At 34.1% G+C, this 27,853-nt stretch overlaps 1 protein-coding gene across 2 annotated transcripts in view; it reads left to right on the top strand.

Annotated features, from left to right (window-relative positions):
- RNGTT (RNA guanylyltransferase and 5'-phosphatase) overlaps nucleotides 1-27,853 on the top strand; it is a 263,048-nt gene that overhangs the window by 123,592 nt on the left and 111,603 nt on the right. For both annotated transcript variants that reach the window (XM_090279662.1, XM_090279663.1), the window contains exon 12: nucleotides 12,629-12,697. In XM_090279662.1, the coding sequence (XP_090135788.1) occupies nucleotides 12,629-12,697 (69 nt within the window). The remainder of the gene's footprint in view (nucleotides 1-12,628; nucleotides 12,698-27,853) is intronic.

Raw genomic sequence — 27,853 nt, 5'->3', positions numbered from 1 at the left:
TGAGCCAGTCTTACCAAAAGTAAAATATAGAAAACTTGTGTGTTATTGTTGGACTGCAATAAAATTTTAAAATCATAAAATTTTCAGTAAAATTGATTTGTGGTTACTTATTTTATGTGATTTTCTATTTAGTGCAGTATTATTTTAAATGTATTGTATAATGTTTAGTCATAGAAAATGTAGTCCATGATGATTACTTTAAAGGGTGCAAACAATGCATTGAAGAACTGGATTTGATTGTGGAGTCACTGATTAAGTAGTCCTGTTATTTAATTAATTGGGTATGGTTTCATGTTTATTCATGAAAAGACATTTAGAAGTCACTTCAGAGAAGGTTTAAATCCATTGGTTCAAGCATTCTCCATAAGGCTATTATATTTTGTCTTTTTTGTTTTTCTAATGTTTAAAAACTAACACATGTTTATTGCTTTTATTTTTCCACTATGAATTTTATTATCAAAAAGTAGACACATTTTTTTCTATTTACTTTGAGTTTTGCTTACTCATATGTTGCTTAGAAACATTAACCTCTTGTTTTTCTTTTAATATAAATATTTTTGCCTATTTTGTTTAAAATTTTAATATATTTTTATTCTGTATATTTTAGCTTTTATTCTTTACATTTTTTGTTCTCTTTTGTACTATCAGAGAGCTTCTTAAAATGTTCTATATTCACTTTTTTTTAGTATATTTGATTCTACTTATATTTTAGTTTGCTTTTCAGCAATTTATTGAGAATATACATTCTAAAATTTAGCAAGTTCTTTTTTCACATGTGTTTAAAACAAACTTCCTCATAGATATGTACCATATACTGAAATATACATGAATTATAAGTTTGCAGTTTCAAAAATTTTCACAAAGTGAACAAACCTTTGCCACTGTCACACAAACCTAGAGTTCTACCAGTCTTCCAGACACCCTGGATGTCCTCCTGATCTCTATCTAGCCTTTGTCCCTTTCTCCTCAGAGAGATTATCACTATCTCTACTTCTGTTCTAATAAGTATTACATATTATTGTCTCTGAACTCTATATAAATGGAAATAAGTATTATTTGCTTTTTTTTGTGTTTGGCTTATTACAGTTAACATTTGTACAGTTAATCTCTTGTTACATGTAGACATAGTTTGATCATTTTTATTGCAGTATAGTCTGAATATATATAATTTACTTATCCATTCTATTACTGATAGATATTTGGGTTGTTTCTAGCCTGAATTGTTACAGATAATGTTGCTGTGAATATTTTACTGCACATCGGTATATCACTTTAAAAAATATATTACTTAGGAACACAATAGTCAGGAAACAGGGCCAAATACATGGTCACTTGAATTATGACAAAGGTCACACAGTAAACACTGGAGAAAGAGTGCCATCTGTTTGATAGTGTTTGGCCAGTTGGACCTTGCAACCCTCTCCTTCCCATAAAACCCAGAATTTATTTATAAAAAATTGTGTATTTATCCTAATACATTTAAACTTCAGTCACCTTCAAAGTATTCTTCATTTGATGCAATACACCTATCAAGACTTTTTCTACTGCTCAAAACAGTTTTTGAATTAGTTGATTTTGATGCCTTTTAGCGCTTCTGACATCTTTGGTTTCACCTCTTTCATATCAGCAAAATGTTTCTCTTTGAGGACTTTTCCCATTTGGAAAAAAAAAAAAAAAAAGTCACTTGAGGTGAGATCAGGTGAATAGGGAGGATTTTGCATGGGGAGTCCTGCTGTTTTTTGGTCAAAAGATGCTGAATACTCAGCGCGGTGTGGGCAGGTGTGCTTGTAAATCACCCGTCATGAATTGGGCAAATGTGTTGAAAGAGTCTTCCAAAAACTTCACTGAAGCTGAGTGCAGCCTCTCACAACAGTGCCAGCTGGTACACTGATACAGATGGGTTCCTAGAACACCCACCCACCTAGGAGAGAAGTCTGTACCACAGGGGGCCCACCCTCCACAAGATAATTATGTTTTTTTTGGGAGGGAGGGTGTGCCCCCTTGTATAGTTCACTGTCTGAATGTACCACAGTTTATTTTTTCAGTTACCTACAAAAAGAAATCTTTGATGCATCCAGGTTTTGGCAAATAATGAGTAAAGCTGTTATAAATATCTATGTGCAGGTTTTTTTTGTGGCCATTTTAGTAAATACCTAAGGAGTGTAATTGCTGGGTTGCATGATAAAAGAGTATGTTCAGTTTTGTAAGAAACTGCCAAACTGTATTCCAAAGTGGCTGCATTATTTTGTGTTCCCACCAGCAATGTATGAGAGTTCCTGTTTTCCATATCCTCTTCAACATTTGGTGGTGTCATTGGTACCTTTGCTACTGTGCCTTAAAAGCCATTGCCAAACCTAAGGCCATGTAGATCTTCTTCTCTGTTATTTTCTAGGAGTTTTATAGTTTTGTGTTTTGCACAGGTCCATGATCCATTTTGAGTCAAATTTTGTGAATGGTGTAAGAGAGGAATGAGGCAGAGTAGGAGAAAATGTCAGTAGAGTTGGCTAGGATTTTGGGTGGATTGTCCATATAGATGCTAGCAGGATGGTGGCACTCCTAAAGAAGTAGACCATGACTCGTGTACTCAAGTTCTTGTTGTGAGTTTGATAGATGGCATTGAAAAATTAAGGTTAAGGGTAGAGTAACTGGTGGATATGACCAGAGGATTAAGACTTTATACAAAGGTAAAAAGAAAAGTCTTGGAAATAGCTTTAAATTGCTGTGATAATGCAGATCCTCTATTTTGGATGGGAATTTTGATGGCTCATGTGTTTATTAGCTGCATAGGCTCTTCATCACCTCTCCTAGAACCTGCCACTTTCATTCTTCCTGAGAGCCTCACATTGCCTTCTCTGTTAGTTTTTCTGTTAGTATAATAGACTCTTCCTACTTGTAATCTTACTATTAATGTCCTTCTCTTTTCTGTAGTTCCTTTGAGGTGCTAAAAAGTCATTTTAGTAAAAAAAGATGATTTATATTACCCCCCTTATCTTTCAAAATATATAAAAATATACTTCTGGGGGATACTTAGGTAAGGAAGAACAATATTTTAAGTTATTAATACTTAATTCTAGTTCATAGGTGTTATAACAACAACTATATATTTCTGAATTAAAATCTCCCAGTACTTTTCCATGTTTCTTAAACTATTAACCAAAAGAAAATAGGTTGAAGATATTAAAGAAATAGTATAGTTCTCTTTATTGAAACTTATATTGTGGGTATAATTTTACTTATCAACAAAAAAATTAACAGAACCTACTTTTCTTCTATTTATTATGAGTCTGAGGAAAGAAAGAGAAATTTCTGGCCACATAAATGGTTTTGGAGATTTAATGCAGTTTTATTTAGAAGAGAAATAGTGATTAAATTTTGCAAGATTATATTTATTACTGATTTTTAGAGACCAATTTAATTTTATTAAAGTTATTCTCAGTATTATACCAAAATTATTTTCTTTTGTTGATTATGGTTTTTGCAGCACAATGACTGAAAGTTTTAAACTGTGATGTGATACCCATAATGATTGGTTCCTATCTTCATAGCCTTATTTTATCAGTAAATATGCATCAGTTTTTAGGATGCCTAGATTTGGTTCCCCATGGGTAAAGTTAAATTAGGCTTCTGGGTAACCTGATGCCTTGAGTTTATATTCTTAATCTATATAATAGAATGGATAAGTAAATTATATCATAGTTTGATAGTGTATTTGACTAGTATGTTTTTAGGTCTTAAAATATTCAGGAATAATTAGACATGATACTTAGTCTTATGAAGATTAAATTTGGATAGAAGAAATCAAACTTAAATGACGAATCATCTTACTTCTGTAAAGATAAAATGTTTTAAATTTAACAGGTGGTGAGGGCGCAGGGGTCATGGGGATAGACGTGGGTGGTGAAGTAGGTGTAAGGATAAGGATGAGTTGGTTATTGGTTATGTTCAGAGTTTTGCATAGTATCTGAAAGAAAAAGGCCTGAGAGTGTTTGTACTACTGGAGAAAAAAAATATGGCTACCTCTTTTATTTTTGATGGGATGACCAGAAAAATCAAACTATAAAAGACTCAAGAATATGGCTTTTAGTCCTGTCTAATATGCATGAGATGAGATCAGTATACCTAATCCAGAAATATGGCAAGATGAGGTTCAGAATTCCTGTACTTACATTGGCTGTCTGAGAAGAAAAGCATGTAAGTGAAAGCCTTACATATGTTTAGGATTCCTTGAGGCATATTAGACCAGATTTATTTATGCTGTAGAGTATAAAGCCTTCATATTCTAATTTGGAAATAATGAGAGAGTAAGTCTCCCTCACCCTATGCAGTCCCCCCATACCCCCCTTTCCCAGGCTGTAACTACATTCAAGAAAAAATGAAGTTTTAAATACATGTCTGGGTCACCTTTTCTAAATCTTGGAGTATTGTACCTCAATATTTTATCAAGATATAATTAAGATAGATTTTATTACTGATTCTAGGAGGCTCCCAAAGATGTTTTTGAATGTTAGTTTCAGGTAGCATCTTGAATGATTCATAGTTTTATTTATTTCAGAACAACAGAATAATAAATCCAGGATGGTGCTGTTATTGTTAAGTGCATTGCCCTGACAGTACCTAAAATATACTTCCCTCAGTCTTACCTTTGAAACCTATTATTTTGTGTCAAGTACCTCATCATAAACTATGAGTTTAGTTTCTTCCACTGCTTCTATCAATTTCTTTTCTTCATTCACAAGGATTTTCATTTTTCCATATTTCTATCATTTGCCTTTCTTTTTGCATGTCCTTAGAGGTCCTGGTCTTAGCTTAGGGACAGTGAGGGCAGATACATGTTCCCCATAGACTGTATGCACATGTGTACACCCTGTGAGAAGAAGAGTGTGACTCACTAGGCTGAAGTAGGGTGGGGCTTTCTGGGAGAGAATGTAAAGGTAGATGCACTGAAGAGAAATAGTAAGAATTTTAAGTTGAATGTAGAGATTAATGACAATACAGCTATGAAAGCAAATATTCTTTAAAGGTATGTAAAAGTCTGGTGAATCAATTAATTACTTGCTGTGTTAAATTGTTGATAAATGTTTAAATACTAGGAATAAAAATCACTGTAACAGAGGTATAACATATTTTGCTATTTTGTTCATGAAGTATTTTATGCAGTAGTCTAGATATGAATCTTAGGTCCTATTTTTATATGATTTTGAACTTTCTGTGCTGGCTTAAAACTGATATGAAGAATAAGGGAAATGTTTTATGTTTTTTATATTGTGGAAGACAAAGTTTATTTCTCAAAGTCTCATTCCATTTTCCTCATACTTTTATTAGGCAATAAAACATGTTTAGTTTACAGATAAATCCCATTTGGTATCTCACTATGGGTTGTCCTCATCCAGAAATATTTAGTGTTCATTAAGGATCTCATCTGTGATGGCTACACTGGGTCACTTTACCCATTAGCTGAAGAGGCAACTATGGCATCATTCTATAGTCTGCCATGTCTTGAATAGTCTCTTGGCAGTAATGCCCAGCAGGGGAAATGGTGTGCTTTCCTGCTGATGGCTATGACTTGGAGGACAGTCTAAATTGTGTGAGAGAAAAAGAGTGACAAAAACTTTTATTGTAACGAGGTGAGGCCGACTGCACAGTCCCCTACAGTGTTGCCTTTACTTAGACATAAGCTGCAAATGTGGGAGTCCCCAGGGCCACCTTCACTTCAGACCTGCTGGCTACAAATTTGGGGGTCCCCGAGGACTCCCTGTGGTTCAGTAATTTCCCAGACTGACTCCAGAACTCAGGAAAGCACTGTACTTGTGATTACAGTTTTATTGTAACTAAAGGATAAAAATGAAAACTGGCCAAAGTAAGAGCCATATAGGGTAAAATCTGGAAGGGTCCCAAATGTAAAGCTTCTTGTTGTCTTGTTACCTCCTCCTGGCTGATATGTATGACAATATTAGAATATTGCCAACCAGGGAGGCTCACCCACGTGTTTGGCATCCACAGTTTATATTGTGGTTCAATCACATACTGTCTGCATGGCTGACCTTCAGTTTCTAGCCCCTCCCAGAGGTTTGGCTAACATATTTATTCTCCATTTCCTCTGGAGGTCAGAACTGAAAGGGCATATTCCAAAGCCCCATCATAGATCATATTGTTAGACTCCTGGCAAGCAAAGATAGTTTCATCAGGCAGGACATTCCAGGGGCCTACAGATCACCTCCCAACAGTGGAGGGCAAAGACCAGACCTCACTTTTGGTAGAGTTAGTGCTTCAGTATTTACTTGGTCAAAGGATGTATTTTTGAATGAGATAAATTGTTTTGTAATTTACCATATTGTTCTTTGTTTAAAAGTCTTAAATTATATTTTACACATAAATATTATTTCCCTTTATGTTCAAATTACAAGCCTCTTCCTTGGTTTCTTTATCTCTGTAACTTTTGTCCTTTTTCTTGTGACATTTAGACCAGCCACTCTTGTAGTTTAGTTTTATTTTTAATAACATCATGTGTTTGTGGCTAAGTATTCATTCTATTCTTTCATTCCTTCCAAATATGCTTAGTATTCTTCCAAAAATTCTTAGTAGATCAAGCTTTATTGTCCACAAAGCAAATACTCACCTATACTTAACAGCTGCTATCTGGATTAACATTTTAGAAAACATTTAGGGGAAAAAAAAAAGAACTTAAAAACATACATGCTAGGGAAACTTGGACTGTAGGCAGTGAGGAGCATTCAAGGATTTTTAGATATGACTGTGACACAACAAATTGTTTTTGAAAGTCAGTTCTAGCAGTAGCTAGGAGAAATAGTTTAGAGAAAAGAAGTGAGCCTGCAATCAAGAAGACCAGTTAGGAACCTTTTACTGTCTGCGCTGGAGATAAGGAAGGCAATATGGGGTGATTTGTGAGAAAGTTATTAACTATGAATGATGATTTTAGCATTTAAAAATTTCTTGCTCCTTTAGTAATCTGTATATGCATTAATCCAACAGCTTTTAAACTTCTCTTATAATTTTTATTTTACACAACTTCTTGGGATATAATATACTCCCTGTGTATTCTACCTAACCAAGATATTATATTGGCTTGCTTTTTTATCAATCTTGTCCCTGTGCTAGTCACTTTATATAATATTTATTCAACACATGTTTGTTGAAGTGAGAATTTACTCTATGCCAGATTACTATAATAGATGTTGAGGATACAGTGGATAATGAAAAGTCCACAGCTCAACTTGTAATCAGACAATTAAATAGGAAAATCCTGTGATGGAGGGAAGCACAGGTGCTATCAGACTATATCAAAGGAGCATATAACCAAGACTGGCATTGTGAACCCCTGCTTTGGAAAAGCAGTTAAGAACATGAACTCTGGAGCCAGAATGATTTTGGGTTTTTAGTTCCTTTCTGTATGACCTTGGTTAAGTTCTAAACGTCACCTTGAAAATGGGGATCATAATGGCCCCTCCTCCTTAAGATTATAAAAAGAGTTTATATATATATATATATAAAGTGCTTAGAACAGTGCTTGGCATAGAGTGTTATCTTTTACTTTTCTTCTTCTTGATTGTTTCATTTTAAAAAAATGGATACATACAGAATTAGTACTCAGTAAATATTTGAATAAAACTGTGAATGGCAGATGAAATTATAATTATAATTACTGGTAGGCCCCAGAAAGTTTAAGCTCATATAATATTTTTAAAAATATTGAATTTGCTTGTAGGATGAGGATGCCCTCTCCTGCTCATCATGGTTCTTACTAGTCCCTATAATATTATATCCAGTCCTGTTCAGGCCTAGCACCTATAGCCATTTGAATTTGTGACTTTTGAGACCCTGACACTAGTTCTTCCAGAATAGAGGCTGATGGATCTCTTTTAAATTTCAAACACTTGATAGAGTGCCTGTCAGTTATTGGCACTAAATGAATGTTTGTTGAATGAATGAATGTATGAATGATACCTTAATTAGAGATTAAAAATAGACTAACAACCACCAAAAATAGTAAACTATATTTTCTAGAGGGATTTTGTTTTTAGATTTTCTAACTTGTCAAGAGGGTTTCACCAGAATTATTTTTCTTACTTTTCATTGCAGTAATATGGGTTAATGAAAGAGCCAAAGATAGTATTCCAGAGGCTATTTATATTTTGATTAGCTAACTTTAATTTTATAGTTGTTTAGGCATTATTGATAAGTAATGAAAATCAAATCATTGTTTTTAAGTGGAGGTAATAATATTGATTTTTTTTTTGTTGAGCGAAAAGGATAAGTTTTGTAGAATGATTTTATACTGATAAGAGGAATATTGAGGGTACAGAAGAACTGGATAATATTAGCCTAAACCAGAAGTTAGACTTTGGGAAATGAAAGAAGAATGAAGAGTATGGGGGGGGGGTTTTGGTAAAACTAAACCTTGAATTTTAAGGGAGTTAGGAAAGCACATAATAAAATCAGCAAATAGAAGCTACTATATTGAGTCTTCTCAAGCAGTAAGTTGAGGTTATGTGGGAATATTTGACCAGAAAACATTTGATGTAAGTAGAATAGTCCATAACAGAAAGGCAGAGAGATAGTTTATTCTTTCCTCACTTAAGAATATTTTTCTATATTATAATTAATTGATGTTGCCAATTTCCATTTCCAATTACCTCGTAGATTCATTTTTTATTTGTAGTCTTAAGTTATCATTTTACTTATTTCTAAAAGGTTCCTTGCTATGCTTTGTAACTTTACAGTTTGTTTTGTTTCTCATGTTTCTAATTTCAAGCCAATTTGCATTACCTTTCTCTGCTTATGCATTTATAATGGTTTGGTTTTCAATTACTTCTTGAGTTATAGACGTATGAAGTGTCAATTCCAGTCAGTCACCTGGTATAATCTTTGTCAGTTCCACCAGTGGAAAGTTACATGCCTTCTGGAGGATATTTTAGGTGGTATTCAAGTGATGCTAGATAAGCAAATATAAATTTTATAAGTAAAACTTTATAAAATACTATCATGTTTTATTAATAATTATTTGCTATATGTTATGTCTACTATTACCTTTTATCTACTAATTTTATTTGGTGAAAAATAATAAAATTGTAATTATGTAAAAGAATGTATCCTAGGACCTTTAGAATAATTTACCCATATTCCGCTTCAAAGTTTGTCTGAGATTTTACAGTTAAGTATTTTAAAAGTAAAGTATTTTTTGTTGTTTTTAGAAGTGTTTTAAAAAACATTTTGGTCAATTTGACTAGAACTGTGTTTCTGAAGAAGGATTGAGAGGGAGAAATGGCTAATTATATTATTGGATTTAATATTTTTACTGTTAAATTAAAATCAAGGTATCATTTAGGCATATTGGCCTAGGCTTATATTATCATTGGGTCCCCAAGTATCCTCCTGCTAGGTGGGTTTCCAGCATTGGTAGGCAGCCAGGAAATATCTACCCTGAGGAGCACTGAATGAAATTCTATTTTTATTGAAATGTTACTGTCCAACAAATTATCTAAGAAAACCTTAGCACTTCTTACATAAGAACACTAGTGCCTTTCATAAATTAGTTTTACTTAAAATATAGAAGAGGAAAAAACAGACTAGCTTAAAAGTTCAGGACATTCTATTTTGGAATATAGTATTAGACAAAAGAATACCAAAGTGAGTTTTAAAATTGTTTGATATTTAAATGATTAAAACCTGACCTTTCAAGCCATGATATTTAACTAAGTCTTTAACTTTTTGGTTCCTTGGTAACTATACTTCTTCCTTGGAGACTGTGCCCGACTTAAACTCTTCTCTCAAAGGCTGCCTACCATCCTTGCTTAATACAACTTTCCTGTGTTTGGTTCGACCTATTTATAATCCTGGCCTCACTATTTTTTTGAAATTTAGTCTCAGTGACTTTATTCTCATTTAGTCACTTTGGCTTTGGCAACTTATCCCTGGCTATTAGTCCTATTTAAAAATTTTAAGTGATACTTACTGCTTTCTAACCACACCTTCCAACTTTAAAAACTAATGAGACGTTTCATCAACTCTCCATCATCCAGTAAGCTATCAGCCTCTTCTATAGTGTCTAGGTCTGAGGTTCAGGGAAAGTGGTCCTCTTCATTGGTGATAAATTTCAGTCCAAGTGTCTCCTTCTTCATCTGTAATCCTGTTTTCATAGGGCAGAAGTTGATATTGACTTGTGACCTTTCTTCTGTTCTAATTATTTATTTAGTACAATAAATATTCTTGTAAGCACACTTTAGTTATACCCTTCAAATCTCAATTACTGTATTTTCATTTTCATTCAGTATGAAATATTTAACATTTTCCTTTTTATTTTTTATTTTATGCATGGGTTATTTAGAAATGTGTTATTAAGTTTCCAAATATTGGGGAACTTCCTAGATATCTTACTCTTACTGATATATAATTTAATTCATTGTGGTCAGAAAACATTCTTTGTATTACTTGGACCTAAAAATGTGTTGTATGCACTTGGGAAAGATTGTGTTTTCTCCTGTTGGATGGAATGTCCTATAATTTTCAACTAAGTCAGATTGTTCCAGTGTTTGTGTCCTTTCTGATTTTCTGTCTGTGCTCTCTGAGTTTTTTCAAAACATCTTTATGCCTGCTCTTTGATTCTCAGTTCTGATATGAGAATTTATAAAGAACTTATAAGGAACTTATACAACTCAACACCAAAAAAACAAACAATCCAATTAAAAAATGGGCAAAGTAACTGAACAGATACTTCTCTAAAGAGGACATACAGATGACCAATAGACATATGAAAAGATGTTCAACATCACTAATTACCACAGAAATGCAAATTAAAACCACAATGAGATATCATCTCACGCCTCACACATTTTCTCACACCTGTCAGAATGGCCATCATCAATAAATCAACAAACAAGTGCTGGTGAGGATGTGGAGAAAATGGAATCCTTGTGAACTGCAGGTGGGAATGCAGATTGGTGCAGCCACTATGGAAAGGAGTATGGAGTCTCCTCAAAAAATTAAAAATGGATCTGCCTTTGACCCAACGATCTCACTTCTGGGAAGATATCTTAAGAAACCTGAAACACTAATTCAAAAGAAAATATGCACCCCTCTGTTCATTGCACTGTTATTTACAATAGCCAAGATCTGGGGACACACCAAGTGTCTTGTCAGTAGAGGAGTGGATTAAAAAATCTGTGGTACATTTACACAATGGAAACCTACATGGACATAAAAAAGAAGGAAATCATACCCTTTGTGACAGCGTGGATGGACCTGGAGATTATTATATTAAGTGAAATAGGCCAGTCAGAGAAAGACAAATACCATAATGAACAAAATAAACTGGCTGAATAGTGACAAAGGCATCGATACATAGAACAGATTGACAGCCGTCAGAGGGAAGGGGTATTGGTGACTGAGTGAAAGAAGGTGAAGGGAGTAACCAAAAACATGTATGCATAACACAGACACAGATAACAGTGTGATGATAGTCAGAAGGAACGAGGGGTGGGGACTAGGTGGAGGTGGGTAAAGGGGTGAAACATGGGGATGGAAAGGGACTTCGCTTGGGGTAGTGGGCTTGTGATACAGTGTGCAGGTGATGTTTTATTGAGACGTACACTTGAAACCTGTATGGTTTTGTGAACCAGTGTCACCCCAATAAATTCAATTTAAAAAGAACAACTACTTGCTCAGAAATAATTAGAGAGCATTGGGTGTATAACTGTGCTCTTTAGTAGATAAGATAGTGCGGAAACTGTCATTTGTACTTTGTACTGTATATCCCTTGTAATGCAGTTCTTTGCTTGAAAAATAGAAAAAATATAAAAAAAGATAAAGTAAGACAAAAAAGAAAGGTTAAAATCTTTTCTGCTTGAGGATTTGGGAAAAACATAGGTAATGTATTTTCGGATTGCGTTCCTTATGTCTGAGCTACCTGTGGTTACAGATTCTCAGAGGATCCCTCCCATCCCTCCATCCCCAAGCAGGTCTCTCTGTTGTCTTCTTTGTTGTGTATGTATATTTATTTTTTAAAAGATTTTATTTATTTTCAGAGAGAGGGGAAGAGGGAGAAAAAGAGGGAGAGAAACATTGATGTGAAAGAGAAACATTGATTGATTGCCTGTCCCATTTGCCTTGACCGGGGACTGAACCTGCACCCTAAGCATGTACCCTGACTGGGAATCAAACCAAGCAACCTTTCACTTTGCAGGACAGTGCCCAACCCACTGAGCCACACTATCCAGGGCTGTATGTTTATTTTTTATTCGCTTTATTTATTACTTCCCAGAGTTTCTGTTTTTACTTTGTCATTGAGACCAATGCCTTTAATCCACAAAGAGTTTTAATCCATATTAGAATTCCTCTTTAGCTATCTCAGCAATGCATTTAAAAATATGTTTTTAGTATTTTGTTCATCATTTTGTCTGTTGTAGTTAGGACTATTCAAGGTATCTAGCCTGCCATGAAATGGAAATCTTTATATATATTTAAAAAAAAAACACTTATATTACGTGTGTTCCTCTGGACAATCCCTCTCTACCACTTTGTGATTTCAGATCTTAAAATTTAAGAAAGTTTTTATAAAGGTTACAGAAACTTAAAATACTTTAAAAGTGATTATTGAATTGTATTTATTTTATAGCTACTTGAAGGAAATTTTGCCAAAGAAGTTAGCCACGAGATGGATGGACTTATTTTTCAGCCTACTGGAGTAAGTTCATTTGTGTGTGTATGGTGTGTATGTGTACATATACATACATGTGCACACATGCATGTATAAAGTACATTTTTCTCAGACACATTTTACTTAGTATTGATTACTCCTGTAATCACTGTATTTCTTAAAACAAACTATTATAAAACATTTCATCTATACTGAATTTATAAAATAGTGAAATAAGCAGTGTTTTGTTTTTCTCTTGGTTTAAGAAATAAACATGGCTGATCATTCTTCAGTTTTTAATATGATGATTTTCTTATCCTTGAAAATGAATGTTAATTTATGTGTTCTTTTACTAGAAATCTACCAATAATATTATATTAATGCTTATTTCTTACTGTAGGCCAATATACCTTTAAGTATTAATATTTCTAAAACTTCATTTTGCTATGGATGAGTAAAATTCAAAGTTATCTATACTTGAAGAAAAATACAATTTTTGAATATTTATTCCATGTCAAATTTCTGAAACTCACTGAAGGACTTCCACCAACTTAATCAGTCAAATCATTTATTTGGAGTAAGTTTTGTTTTACTCTATGGCAGGGTTTCTCAACCTCAGCACCGTTGATGTTTTTGGCAAGGTAATTCTCTGCGCTGGGGAGCTGTCCTGTGCGTGATAGGATGTTTAGCAGTATCCTTTGTCTCTACTGACTAGAAGTAGATGCCGGTATTACCTCTCCTTCCCACCTCTCCATTCACTGCTTAATTTCCCCTGGAGAGGAAAAATTGCCTTCACTTGAGATCCTATGCTTTATAGGGCAGTGTTTCTCAAATTTGGCCTGTGGACAGGAACATTAGTACCACTCAGAAAGTTGTTGGAAATGTCATTCACCCCAGATTTAGTGATCAGAAACTCTGGGAATGGAGTCCTGCAATTTGTACTGTAACAAGCTCTCCAAGTGAGTGATGCATGTCCAAGGCTGAGAACCACCACTCATAGGAAAGAGTTGTATTTCCTGTGCTACTCCTCAGCATGTGCTGCATTTTGCCTTCACTGACTCTATCCTTAGAAATTAGGGCATTAGCTAGTTGTGAAATTAAATAGGGAGGCATCAAGCTAGGTACCTGGAAGAAAAGGAAGGAAACTAATATTTTTGAATACCATGAATTATATATGTTTTGCATATACGGTAAAACTCTGCTATTATGCAAATTAATATATAATGTGATATGTAATTGGCTTCTGTCTTCCTCTTAGCCCTCCTTGCCAAAGAGATAGAGAGAAAATCTGTCGCTGAAGGAGGAGTTGGAGGCTAGTTAAGATGGTGGGGACAGAAATTGTAGAATATGCTGTCTTAAGAAAGATGGAAGTTAGATCTTTTAAGTTTCAGTATTTTTCCAGGCCTAATCTCCCTAGATTGAAAGATTTAAAGTCTAAATATAACAGTAATTAAAATAAATTTCATTGTGTTAAACTCATGTTTCAGACCCATGCATATGTGAGATTTTGGTGGTGTGTAAGAGAAGGGCCTGACAGATAAGTGAGTCTCTGTGATGTCTAGTATAGTCGGTTGATTTATTAGTTTGTTCCCATTGTTACCACACGTTAAAACAATGATTTTGTAATTGATATCTGGTAAGGCAAGACTCCCTGCTCTTTGCTGGGATATTCTTAAATATTTGTGGCTATTTACTTTAACATATAAGTTTCAGAATCAGTTTGTCAGATTACCCAGAAATTCTTGTTTGGAGTTTATTTAGAATTGACTTGAATTTAGATTAATTTGGAGAAAATTGATGTACAGTGTAAAAATTGCCTTAATGAATAAGGTGTAGCTCTTTTCAGGTCTTTTTCTGTTCTCTAATTGAGCTTAAGTTTTTAATTGTTAATCTAATTTTTAGATATTTAGTACTTTCCATTTTTATGGTAAATGGTACCTTTAAAAAAAAAATTGCTACTTCTAGTGTACTGTCACACTGTTGATTGATTTATTTTGTTGATTCAACAATCTGGCTGAACATTCCTAGTTCTAACAATTGTCTAGTTTTATATATTGGGCAGGACCTCTAGTACTGGTTTAAACATTGACTCTTATTGGATGGAGGAGAGGGAGACATTTATACTTATCTTCAACCCCAAAGGAATATGGGTAAATTTTCTCCAATAAGTATGTTTTTGGTAAATTTCAGTTAGATACTTTTTATCATGTTAAGATATTTTTGTTCCTGTTTTTTCTTTTTTAACTTTAAACTTTATTGTATATTTTTTCATTACCATTTAGTCTTTTTATACTCCCCTACCCACAGCAGTCACCACAGTTGTTCATGTCCATGAGTATTTTTTCCTGTTGCTCAATCCCTCCATATGCTCACTGCTCCCCCAGCTGTCATCCTGCTCTACAATGATGAGTCTGTCCCTATTTTCCTTGTTAGCTCAGTTTGTTCATTAGATTTCACGCATGAGTGAAATCATATGGTATTTGTCTTTCTCTGATTGGCTTATTTCAATTAGCATAACAAAAGGATAAAACTTTCTCTTTTTTTACAGCTGAGTAGTATTCCATTGTGTAAATATCCCACAGTTTTATCCACTCATCTGTTGATGGACACTTAGGCTGCTTCTATATCTTGGTGATTGTAAATAAGGCTACAATGACCATAGTGGTACTTATGATCTCTCAAATTAGTTTTTTTTGTTTCTTTGGATATATTCCTAGAAGTGGGATTGCTGGGTCAAAAGGCAGATCCATTTTTAAGTTTTCTGAGGTATTTCCATACTGCTTTCCACAGTGGCTACACCAATCTGCATTCCCACATACAGTGGGAATGCAACTTGTTTGTTGATATATTGATGATAGCCATTCTGATAGGTTTGAGGTGATATCCCATTGTGGTTTTAATTTGGATTTCTTTGATGATTAATGATATTAAGCATCTTCTCATATGTCTGTTGGTCATTTGTATGTCCTCTTTGGAGAAGTATCTATTCAGATCCTATGCCCATTTCTTAATTGGGTGGTTTTTTTTTTTGGGGGGGGGGTGTTGAGTTTTATAAGCTCTTTATAAATTTTGGTTATTAACCCCTTATTGGATGTATTGGTGAATATGTCCTTCATTCTGTGGGTTGTCATTTTATTTTGTTGATGTTTTCCTTTGCTGTGCAACAGCATTTTAGTTTGATGTAGTCTCATTTGCTTATTTTTTTCTTTTGTTTCCCTCACCTGGGGAGATACAGCCAATAAAATATTGCTATGAGCAATGTCCAAGATTTTGCTGCCTATGTTTTCTTCTATGATTTTTATGATTTGATGTCTAACATTTAAGTCTTTGATCCATTTTGAATTTATCCCTGTGTGTGATGTAAGAAGGTGGCCTAGTTTCATTTTTCTGCACATATCTGTCTCATTTTCCCAACACCATTCATTGAACAGACCATCTTTAGCACATTGTATGTGGTTGCTTCCTCTGTTGAATATTAATTGACTGTAAAGGTGTGGGTTTATTTCTGGGCTCTCTGTTCTGTTATGTTGATCTGTGTCTGTTTTTATGCCAGTACCATGCTGGTTTGATTACTGTTGTCTTATAGGGTATTTTGATATTAGGTACCATGATTTCTCCAACTTTGTTCTTTCTCAGGATTTCTGTTGCTATGTGGGGCCTTCTGTGGTTCCATATACATTTTTGAAATATTTGTTCTAGTTCTATGAACTATGTCATTGGAATCTTGATAGGAATTGCGTTGAATCTATAGATTGTTTTTGGTAGCATAGACATTTTAATGATGTGCTTCTTCCTATCCATGAACATGGTATGTGTTTCCACTTATTTGTATTTTCTATTTCTTTCTTCAGTGTCTTATAATTTTCCAAGTACAGGCCTTTTACATCCTTGGTTAGGTTTATTCCTAGATATTTTATTATTTTTGTGGTAATTGTGAGTGAGACTGTTTTCTTAATCTCCCTTTCTGTTAGTTTGTTATTGACATATAAAAATGCAACTGATTTCTGGATATTAATTTTATATTCTGCTACTTTGCTGAATTCATTTATCAGTTCTAATAGTTTCTTGGAGGAATCCTTGGGGCTCTCTATGTACAGTATCATGTTATCTGCAAATAATGACACTTTTACTTCTTCCTTTCCAATTTGGATACCTTTTATTTCTTTTTCTTGTCTGATTGCTGTGGCTAGGACTTCCAGTACTATATTGAATAAGAGAGGTGAAAGCAGACATTCATGTCTTGTTCCCGATCTTAAGGGGAATGCTTATAGTTTTTGCCCATTGAGTATGATGCTGGCAGTGGGCTTTTCATATATGGCCTTTATTATCTTTAGGTATGTTCCCTCTATTGCCATTTTGCTGAAAGTTTTTATTATAAATGTGCTAGATTTTATCAAATGCTTTTTCTGCATCTAGTGATTTGATCATGTGGTTTTTGTCCTCCATTTTGTTTATCTGATGTATTACCCAGAATAAATCCCACTTGATCACGGTGTATATTCTTTTTCATGCATTGCTGTATTCAGTTTGCTAATATTTTGCTGAGTATTTTAGTGTCTGTGTTTATCAGGGATACTGGCCTATAATTTTCTTTCTTTGTAGTACTTTTATCTGGTTTTGGAATTAGTATAATGCTGACCTTGTAGAATGAGTACAGGAGTCTTTCCTCTTCTTGAATTTTATAAAATAGTTTGAGAAGGAGAAGGGTTAGTTCTTCTCAGAATGTTTGGTAAAATTCACTTGTGAAACCATCTGGTCCAGGGCTTTTGTTTGTTCATTTTCTTTAGGTGTAATCTGTCTATTCAGATTCTCTGATTCTTTCTGATATAATTTTGGAAGATTGTATGTTTCTAGGAATTTATCCATTTTGTCCAGGTTGTCCTGTTTGTTGCATATAGTTCATAATATTTTCTTACAATCCTTTGTATTCTTTGGTTGCAATTGTTATTTCTCTCCTTTCATTTCTGGTTTTATTTATTTGGGGCCTCTTTTTTTTTTTTTTCCCCCCTTGATGAGTCTGGTTAAAGATTTGTCAGTCTTGTTTATCTTTTCAAAAACCTAGCTCTCGGATTCTTTGATCTTCTGTACTGTATTTTTTTAGATTCATTTCATTTTTTCCTGCTCTGATCATTATTATTTCTTTCCTTCTACTTATGTTGGGTATTGTTTTTTCAAGTTCCTTTAAGTGTGAAGTTAGATTGTTTATTTGAGCTTTTTCTTGTTTTTTTTGAGATAGGTCTGTAATACTATGAATTTCCCTCTTAGGATGCTTTCCCAGTGTCCCACAGATTTTGGATTGTTATGACCTCATTTTTATTTATTTCAGGATATCTTTTGATTTTTTCCTTGATCTTGTTATTTAGCTTCCATGTCTTTGTGTGTTTTTCAGTATCCTTCTTATGATTAAGTTCTAGTTTCATAGCATTGTGGTCAGAGAAGATGCTTGATATGATTTTAGTTTTCTTAGATTTATTGCGACTTGTTTTGTGTCCTAACCTGGTCTGTCCTAGAAAATGTTCCATGTGCACTTGAAAAGTATGTACATTCTGCTGCATTGGAATGAAATGCTCTGAAGATATCAATTAAATCCATTTGATCTAGTTTGTCATTTAAGGCATCTGTCTCCTTGTTGATTTTCTGTTTGGAAGATCTGTCAATTGAAGTTAATGGGGTATTAAAATCCCCACCTATGACTGTATTTCTGTTGATCTCTCCCTTTATGTCCATCAAGATTTGCTTCATCTATTTAGGTGCTGCTCTGTTGGGTGTGTGGATGTTTACTAGGGTTATATCCTCTTGTTGGATTGTATCTTTATCATTATGTAGTGTCCTTCTTTGTCTTTTCGTCAGGGTTTTAAAGTCTATTTTGTTGTACATAAGTACTGCTACCCAGCATTTTTTTTCTTTCCATTTGCATGAAATATCTTTTTCCATCTCTTTACTTTTAGTCTGTGTATATCTTTCTATCTGAGATGGGTACCTTGGAGGTAGCATATGTATGGGTCTTGTTTTCTTATCCTTTCAGCCACCCTATGTCTTTTTCAAAAATAAAAAAGTTTATTTATTCATTTGCTTATTTATTTATTTATTTATTTATTTATTAAAGAGAGGAGAAAGGAGAAAGAGAGGGAGAGAAACATCACTGTGTGGTTGCCTCTTACTTGCGTCCCCAACTGGGGACCTGACATGCAACCTCATCATGTGCCCTGACTGGGAATCGAACCAGGGACACTTGGCTTGCAGGCCGATGTTCAATCCACTGAGCCACAGCATCCAGGGTATACCCTATGTCTTTTGGTTAAAGCATTTAAGCCATTTACATTTAATGTGATTATTGATAGATATGTATTTAGTGCCATTTTATTGTTAGGCTATTTTCATCTTTTGTTTTTTATTGTTTTTTTCTTTCTTTCTCTTTTTCTTCTTCTTAAAGGAAGCCCTTTAACATTTGTTGCAGTTCTGGTTTGGTGTTAACAAAATTCTTTAGCCTTTTCTTGTCTGGTTAGCGCCTTATTTCTCTTCTGATTTTAAATGACAGCCTTGCTGTGTAAAGTAGCCTTGGTATAGGTCCTTGCTTTTCATCACCTTTAATATTTCACACCACTCCCTTCTGGCCTGAAATGTTTCCGTTGAGCAATCAGATGATAGTCTAATTGATGCTCCCTCATATGTAACTACCCTCTTTTCTCTTGCGGCTTTTTAGGGTTCTTTCCTTGTCTTTAAGCTGTGTTATTTTAATTATGATGTGTCTCAGTGTAGGCCTCTCTGGATCCAACTTGTTTGGTACTCTTAAGTTTCCTGGACTTGTGTGACTTTTTTCTTCACCAGATAAGGAATGTTTTTGGTCTTTATTTCTTCAAATAGATTCTTGATCCCTTGCTCACTCTGTTCTCCTTCTGGAATTCCCATGATACAGATGTTGTTATGCTTCATGTTGTCCAAAATGTTTCTTAAGCTCTTCTCATTTTTTAAAATTCTTTTTTCTTTTTACTATTCTGCCTGGGTGTTTTTTTCTACCTTGTCTTTCAAATCACTGATTCTGTCCTCTGCTTTATTTAACTTGCTGTTTATTCTTTCCAGTGTATTATTTATTTCAGATGTTGCAGTCTTTGTTTCTGACTGGTCTTTTTTTATGGTTTTTATGTCTTATTAATGCTGTTGAGTATTTTTATAATTATTATTCTAAATTCCCTATCTGATAAATTGCTTGCCTCCATTTCATCTAGTTCTTCTGGAGAATTCTCTTGTTATTTCATTTGGGGTCTGTTTCTTTGTCTTCCCATTTTGCCTGATTCTTTGTATTTTCCACCTTAGTTGTTTTAGCTGATCAGTGATAATAGCCTCAAGCTGTAATCAGCAGGGGGGCTTAAGCAGCACTGGCTGGGGCAGAGTAGTTTCTGTGGGTGGGGCTGTTGCTTTTCCCCAGGCTGATGCCCCTTGGAGAGGAGTGCTCTGCCTGAGCAAGATGAATTCTGTAGTATCGGGAAGGACTCAGCACAGGGATCATGGCAGCTGTTCCTTCAGATCTCTCCCCAGGCTCTTCTCAAGCATCTCCAGTCTACTCTGCCTCCTTCTGCCAGAGCCCAGGGTAAGTGGCTGCTAATGAAATTTTGTGCATTGGCTCTTTAAGAGTCTCTGTGCATCTCCAACCATCTCTTCCTGGCAGACAGACACCCTGCTGCTTTTCATAGCTAGATGTTATCTGGGTCCTTTTCTGCCTCTAGTGCTCTAGGCTGGAGACCTCAGCTCGGGGTTTAGACCCCCCTGCTGCTGAAATATTTCTCTGGAACTTCAGCTGCCACCTGTGGGAGCCCAGCCAGCCCTCTCATGCCTCCTCTGCACTCCCTACCAGTCTTGTTGTAGTGTTTTCTTTCATTATAAGGCTTCTCTACAGCTATTATTCAGTTGGTAATTCAGGATGATTTCTCTACAATTTAGTTGTAATTCCAGATTGGTCCTGGGATGAGGTTAGTGTAGCTTCCGTTTTCTCCTGCACCATCTTGGATCTCCGTCTTGATTTTATTTTTCAATAAGTAGGTTTGGGGAGTTAACAAATGCCTTTTCTGCTATCTATATGTTTTCTGTTGAGATTGTCGTGCCATTTTTCCTTTTTATGACATTCTTGTAGTAAATTACAATAATTTTCTTATGTTGATTTATTCTTGCATCCTGGGATAAATGCTACTTGATCATGATATACATAATTTTTGGTTCTGGGTGTAATGTCTTCTTGAGGATTTTTGCCTCTTCTTACAGTTTTCTCTTTCGCTCTCTCTCTCTTTTTTGTATATTCAAAATAAAGTAGGTAATATTATGGGAAAAATTATGTAAGTTCCAAGGAATATATAATATATGCCTATGATTTTAAAAGTCAATTACAATATCATGACTTAATGGAAAAAGAGCAGTCTCTTTTCCTACCCTTTTCCATACCCAGAGTGCCAGTCCTAGGAGGTAATCATTTTTTGTTCTTTTAGCTGCTTTTTTTCTTCTTTTATTTGCAAAATCTATTTATGCTGTTCTTTATTGCTTTTTCTTTTTATACATGATCTGTCTACTTTTTACTATAACAGAACAGGATTGAGCTTTCTAATGCCACTGATACTCCCTTATCCCTCCTCCTCTGTATATATATAATTATAATTATATCACGTTTGGTTAAATGAATATTCAGTATTTTTATTTCTGTGGTGATGTAAGAATTGTTCATGTCTGAAATAGCTAGTATATTTTTCTTTCTTAGAAAACCTTTTTTTGCCTAGAGTTAGGAACTGCCTAATCATTTGTTATGATTATTACTACTTCTCCCCTTAAACTCTCTAAAATAACTGTTAAAATTTTTTAATGTAGTCACATTTATCAAGAATTGTATCTAGTTCAGTTTTTACTTGAAGGCATTCCTCTGAAGCCCTCCCTTTCTCTTTCCCTTCTAAATCACAGTGCATTGCAATATTGAAGAGATGCCTTTTTACTTTGTAGGTTCTTCCCTGAGATTTTTAACTTACTCCATGTCCTGATTCCAGAAATATGAAATTCTGATGAGTGCATAGATTCTACTTTTTGTGCATTTGCTGCCTTCATTACTACACGTTGACATTGTTGAAGATAGATATTTCTGAGTTACCCCTGTTAGTCTGATAGTAATATATAAAGGGGATGGAAAGGTATAATAGTTGCTAGGTTTCTTCCAGGGCACCTTAGGTATGAACACTTAGTCTTATAGCTCTTTAGACAATACACACACACACACACACACACACATGCACACATACACATGCACATCACAAAATGATTTTCCTATTATTTTAGACCAGCTTGGTCAAAGTGATTTCTAGACTCATTCACATCTTGATCTAGAATTAAGCTTTCCCATGACAGTTTAGGTCCTGGTCACTAATCCATGCCTTTCCTTTCCCTGACATGGAGTTCCTTAAGTTTTCTGATACCCACCGATCTCATTCTGAGGCCTCCTGACCAAGAGAGATATAATATTGTGACTGAAAAGAGCAACAGTCTGGGTCCTAATGAGATCTTTGATTTCTGTGCATACTTAGCCTCTCCCCTGATCTCTATTCCATAGGACTTATGGAGGAGGAGTGGGTTGTTTTATGAAGGTAAAATTAATGTCATTTTCTATCTTTCTTATTTAACAGTTGTTACTTAATTGCCAAATATTTCTAAAACTAAAACAACTTACTTAAATGATTTTTCTCAAAGCTGAAAAGATCTCCTTTGAACATATTTGCCAATGATAAATCTGATAAGGGGTTAATACCCAAAATTTATAAAGAACTCATACAACTCAACACCAAAAAAACCCCAAAACAATCCAATTAAAAAATGGGCAAAGGACCAAAATAGATACTTCATATGTCTACTAGAGACATCCAATAGACATGAAAAGATGCTCAATATCACTAATCATCAGATAAAGGCAAATTAAAACCACAGTGAGATATCACCTCACACTGTCAGAATGGCTACTATCAATAAATCTACAAACAACAAGTGCTGGCCAGGATATGGAGAAAAGGGAACCCTTGTGCACTGTTGGTGGGAATTTAGATGGTGCAGTCACTGTGGAAAGCAGTATGGAGTTTGCTCAAAAAATAAACAATGTAACTGCCTTATGACCCAGTGATTCCATTTCTGGGGATTTGTATGAAGGAACCCAAAACACTAATTTGAAAGAACATAAGCACCCCTGTGTTCCTTGTAGTGTTATTTACAATAGCCAAGCTATGGAAGTAACCCAAGTGCCCATCAGTAGATGAGTGGATAAAAAAAGTAGTGGTACAATAAAAAATAAAATAAAATGTAAAAATTAGTGGTACCAAGTAGATTAAAGAAAAATAGTTGTACAATAAAAAATAAAATAAAATGTAAAAAAAAGTAGTGGTACATACATATATGCTATAAAATATTAGTTGGTCATTAAAAAGAAGGAAATCTTACCCTTTGCTACAGGATGGATGAACCTAGAGGGTATTATGCTAAGTGAAATAAGTCAGTCAGAGAAAGGCCAATACCACATGATTTCACTTACATGTGGAATCTAAGGAACATAAATGAACAAACAAAATAGATACAGAGAATGGACTGATGGTTGCAAGAGGGAAGGGGTGTTGGGGGACTGGGTGGAAAAGGTGAAGAGATTGAGAAGTACAGATTGGTGCTTACTAAATAAGTCACAGGGATAAAAAAATATAGCATAGGAAATATAGTCAATACTATGTTGTACACCTGAAACTGATATAAAATAATATTGAATGTAAAAAAAAGATCTTTAAGATATATGCCTTGCTGTTTCTTATACTAGTAAAATAATTACTTCCTTACTAAGTACGTATTATTATGTTTTTAACTTAAAAAAACGATGGGCTTCTTTAAGGTTATTTGTCTTGTCCTTTCTTACTTATCCAGAAATTTCCAATGTCTAGGATAGTGTTTGGCCCAATGGGGCTTAGAAAATGGTTAGGAAGGAAATGAAAATGTATTCTTATGTTTTTCCATAGCCTTTCAGATTTGACTGGTTTTATATTACCAATTTAAACTAGTATCTTTTAAATTGATAGCTATTTTATCCTTTTTGTGGCATATACAGATGTATATTCTAATTTATGCTGTATATTTTTTCTTTAAAAATTTTTTCAATGATGTTAAAGTCCCACTTGTTTCCTTGCAAAGAGTCCAGAATGCAAAAACCCATTCTTCGTGAAATAAATAACAAGAGCTTTGCTGCTTGCATGTCCTCCCCAGAGACATCCCAGTGGCTTAGAAGTGGTTTCTGGTTGAGATAAACCAATATTTCTTTGAGTCTCCAGTTCTTCGTCTGTAAAATGCATAGGCTGTATCCGTTTAGCTCTGAAATTTAGTTACAATAGATAACAGACTTTGTATGAAGTTTATTACTATCACTATTACATGACTGTATTGCTATTAAGTTTTTTCTCCTGCCATCATTTTAATAGGATTTTCACTTTTATACGCTTTATCTCCAAATCATTAATATATTACAGTATACGGAATGGCTCTGAAAAGGTCACATTTTGTTTATCTTGGGACATTGTCAATTTTTTATAAATTTTGCATAACAGATTCTTAAATTAGTGTATATGTACAAGACACTTCATTAAAAAATGTTCCACAACTGCCTATTTTGGTATAAGTTTAATTAATGGCAAAACATTGTACTGTACTAGTTATTAGTCTTTGGTTAATCCTTTCGGTTTTCCATGAACTTTGAATGATTTCAAGTATTTATTTCTTGATATGTTTCATTTGTATTTATAATTTCTCATGATCATGATAATTTTCTGTCTAGTTTCTTATTTCTTCAAAGTACACTTTTCCAACGCTAACTTGTTTAATTTTTATCACTAATAAAAGGTGGGGCAAAAGTAGGTTTACAGTTGTTCATGTGAAAAATAATACAGACATTAATAAATAATACTATAAGAGTAAACTTTGCATTTTGTGTACTCACAACTGTAAACCTACTTTTGCCCCACCTTGTATATACTTTCATAGTGTTTTTTGTGTTTCTCTTTAGTGGGAATTTACTGTCAATTGATAGAATGACGTCTGGATGTAAGAAGGATGTGGTAGTTACAAGCCTGCCTGGGCTATTTAATGCAGTGGTTCTTTTGCATTTTTACTGCATTAGTGTTAAATCTTCTAAGGGTATTCTGAATATAAAATATATTAATGCTGCCATCCTAAATAGGCTCCAATTTAGAATGAATCCATTCATGGGAAGCAGGAGGCAATTTTCTCTCATATGCAAAATTTCATTATGTTCAACTGTGTAGCCTTTGTCATTTTTTCATTATTTTGCTTTTGCAATTTCAATCTGATTTTTCTAATCTTACTGTGGCTTGAGTTTTTGGGCTACCATCACAGGAGTAATGTTGTGTATTCTGTTTAAAACCTTTGATTTGCCAAAGACAGAGGTGAGACTGTACTTAGCTTCTTCACAGACGCTTATGACCTTCCTACTTCTTTCTAAAAAATGAAAATATAAGTTTCTATTAAATAGGTGAACTTGAATGACAATAGAAAACACAGTATGATATTCTGCTAAAGAAAGCAGAGTTTAAAATATAGTTTTCTAATAATTCACAAGTCTTGTAATATCTCTTTACAGCTTGCAAAGAAGGAATCCTTAAGTTTTTTTAATCTCACCCAATTCTTTGGGATTGAAACCACTGTTCTTATACATTGGCATCAAGCTTCTTTTCTTTACCAAGTAAAACGGCCTTTTTATGATTGCTATTGCATATATAGACCTTAATTTTCGTTTTCAGCTGCTCTAAGTCTTCTGTATAAGGAGGGAAGAAGAGAATTGATTATAGACAGGTGTAGCTTCTAATAGTGGGAGGAGATGTGATTTTAGATGGTCCTGGGACAGGGAATGAAATTACATTGCATCACACAATGAGAAATTTAGTCCTATTCCAGTTTTTATTCATTTTCTTGGTTTATAAGGAGAAAGTATGTTTATTTCTAGTTTTTAATATCTAAGACTTTCTAATCTTTCACTTTTCAACAAAATGAGTGTGGGCTTAGTTTTCTAGTATTTTAAGGGCAATGTTATATACTAGACTTTAGTATCATTTCATTTCTGTCATATCTAATTTAGGACTACTTATATTTAGGGTAAGCAATGCCATTTTCTATTTATGAAGTAAATGCTGTACCATTTGGTATGAAGTTTCCTGAATATCTTTCAGGGGGCCTTTTTCAACCTACCACAGATAATGTAACTTGCAATGGCATTTCCAGCTAATAGCTGTACACTCCAATACCCAGTGTAATTTCTGATTCTGCCCCTGTAAGATTTGTAAATTACCTTTCTTCCTTAGGCTTTTTACTTAAAGCAAGTTCCAAATGAGAATTGTAGGACTCTTAATCAGGCCAACATTTCTAAATTTTTTTTCTGGGGAAGGCTGAAACCTTTGATAAATTCAGCTTTAATAATTAAGTACAGACAGGGTAAGTGATAGACTCTTATGACAATATAGTAGATTAGAGGTAACCTGTATTTTTTATCATGTTAAAATATATATAAATTTTTCACCCTTTATTTTTAATTGGGAGATATCCAAATGTTAGAATCTGTAGTTCTTTTCTTTAGAATTCTTTAGCCTGGTCAGAGACCAAGCCTTTAGTCTCTCGCTTGGTGGCATTCTCGGAATAGAGAAGATAAAGGACTGAGGTAAACTTTGACTTAACTCTCCAGGTTTCAATTTTCCTCTTCTGTTATGCCTGAATCTTCCAGACTGGAGCTTCTGTCCTTTTTTTCCCTACAGATTAAGCATATCTCCTGCATGTTGTTTGGGGTAGAGGAGAGAACCTAGAGATGTAAATGCTCCTTACTGGATCTTCAGGCAGTCTCCTTGTTTTCAGTATCATGCGTCACCTCTTGCCCCTTGGCAACCTCCTCAGTTATTTGTTCCTTATACTTCCTAACCCTTTTTGGGGCCCTGGGGCATGCAACATGAATTACTTTGCGTTGATATCCTTCTCTTAGTAGTCAGTTTTCTTTGCTCTTGGACTATTAACTTCATCTACTTCTTATCTTTCGAAAATGTATTGACATGTTGTTTTCTGTTATTGTATTTTCTCCTGTTTTTCCTTTTCTGTTGAAGTCTCTTCTGTAATTCCTATTTTAGTGAGGTTTCAAATCAAAATGCGTATAAATGCATATGTTCCACTACATTTATCGGGAAATCCCCAGAACTCAGAAGATGGTGTTTTATCTGTTGGCTTTCTTGAGCCAATAATTCAAATAAATAAAGAAAGGTACTGTTCTGAGTGACCAGCCTAGTGATCTGAGAGAGTCTGTCTGATGTGAGAAGGAAGTCCTGGTCTAGGGTAGGCAGAGCTTGACTTTTAAACTTCAGTCAGTTCTCTGATACCACAGAAATATTCTAAAGGTAAATAAATGATGAAAAATTCATTTACTTGTGAAAAAACACTTCAGCCTACATTTGTTTGGTGCTAGTTACTTAAAACTGAACAAGAAGTTAATTTTGCTCCATTAAATTAATTATAGTGAGTAACTGAAGTTGAATAAAAGGTAAAAGATGTTACTACTGCTAAAACGTATTTTTAATCCTGGAAAATATTGAAGAACACTGATACAGACACTATTAAAATGATGATTCTATTGAAGGCAAACCCCAAACACCAGTTTAGAAGAAAGCTTTTTTTCTTAACATCCTGTTTTTGACCTCATGTTTTATTTTTCAGAGACATAACCTTGTAACACTTCCAGAAATGAACATAGTTCATTACTTTTATAAGAAAAATGTTAATGGATTATATGTTCAGAAAAATAAAGCCTAGGATATATTTTGTTTATAAGAAATGCACCAGTATCTGATATTTACTAAAACTTGGAGCAGTCATCTATTATCATGAAAATCTCAACTTAAAGTAAATTAAATTATTGAATACATTTACAGACTTAAAGAAAATCAGAGATGAAAGGGTATTTTGAAGATATTCTAACTCAGTGGTTTTAAAACAATAATTTCCAAAGTCTAGGTTTCTGTATATTGCCTCGAGACCACATAGAGGGATATGTTACTACAATAAGTATTCTTTTTATGTCACTGGAGCCCTATTTATTTCTTTTATATATTGTACTTTTAGATAAGATTGTGTTTTATTTTTATTTTTAATTTAAATTTAAATTTT

The sequence above is a fragment of the Furipterus horrens genome, unplaced genomic scaffold (assembly GCF_987537825.1).
Source record: "Furipterus horrens unplaced genomic scaffold, mFurHor1.1.pri manual_scaffold_6, whole genome shotgun sequence".
In the NCBI taxonomy this organism is placed as follows: domain Eukaryota; kingdom Metazoa; phylum Chordata; class Mammalia; order Chiroptera; family Furipteridae; genus Furipterus; species Furipterus horrens.
This window is presented reverse-complemented; position numbering and strand designations above follow the sequence as displayed.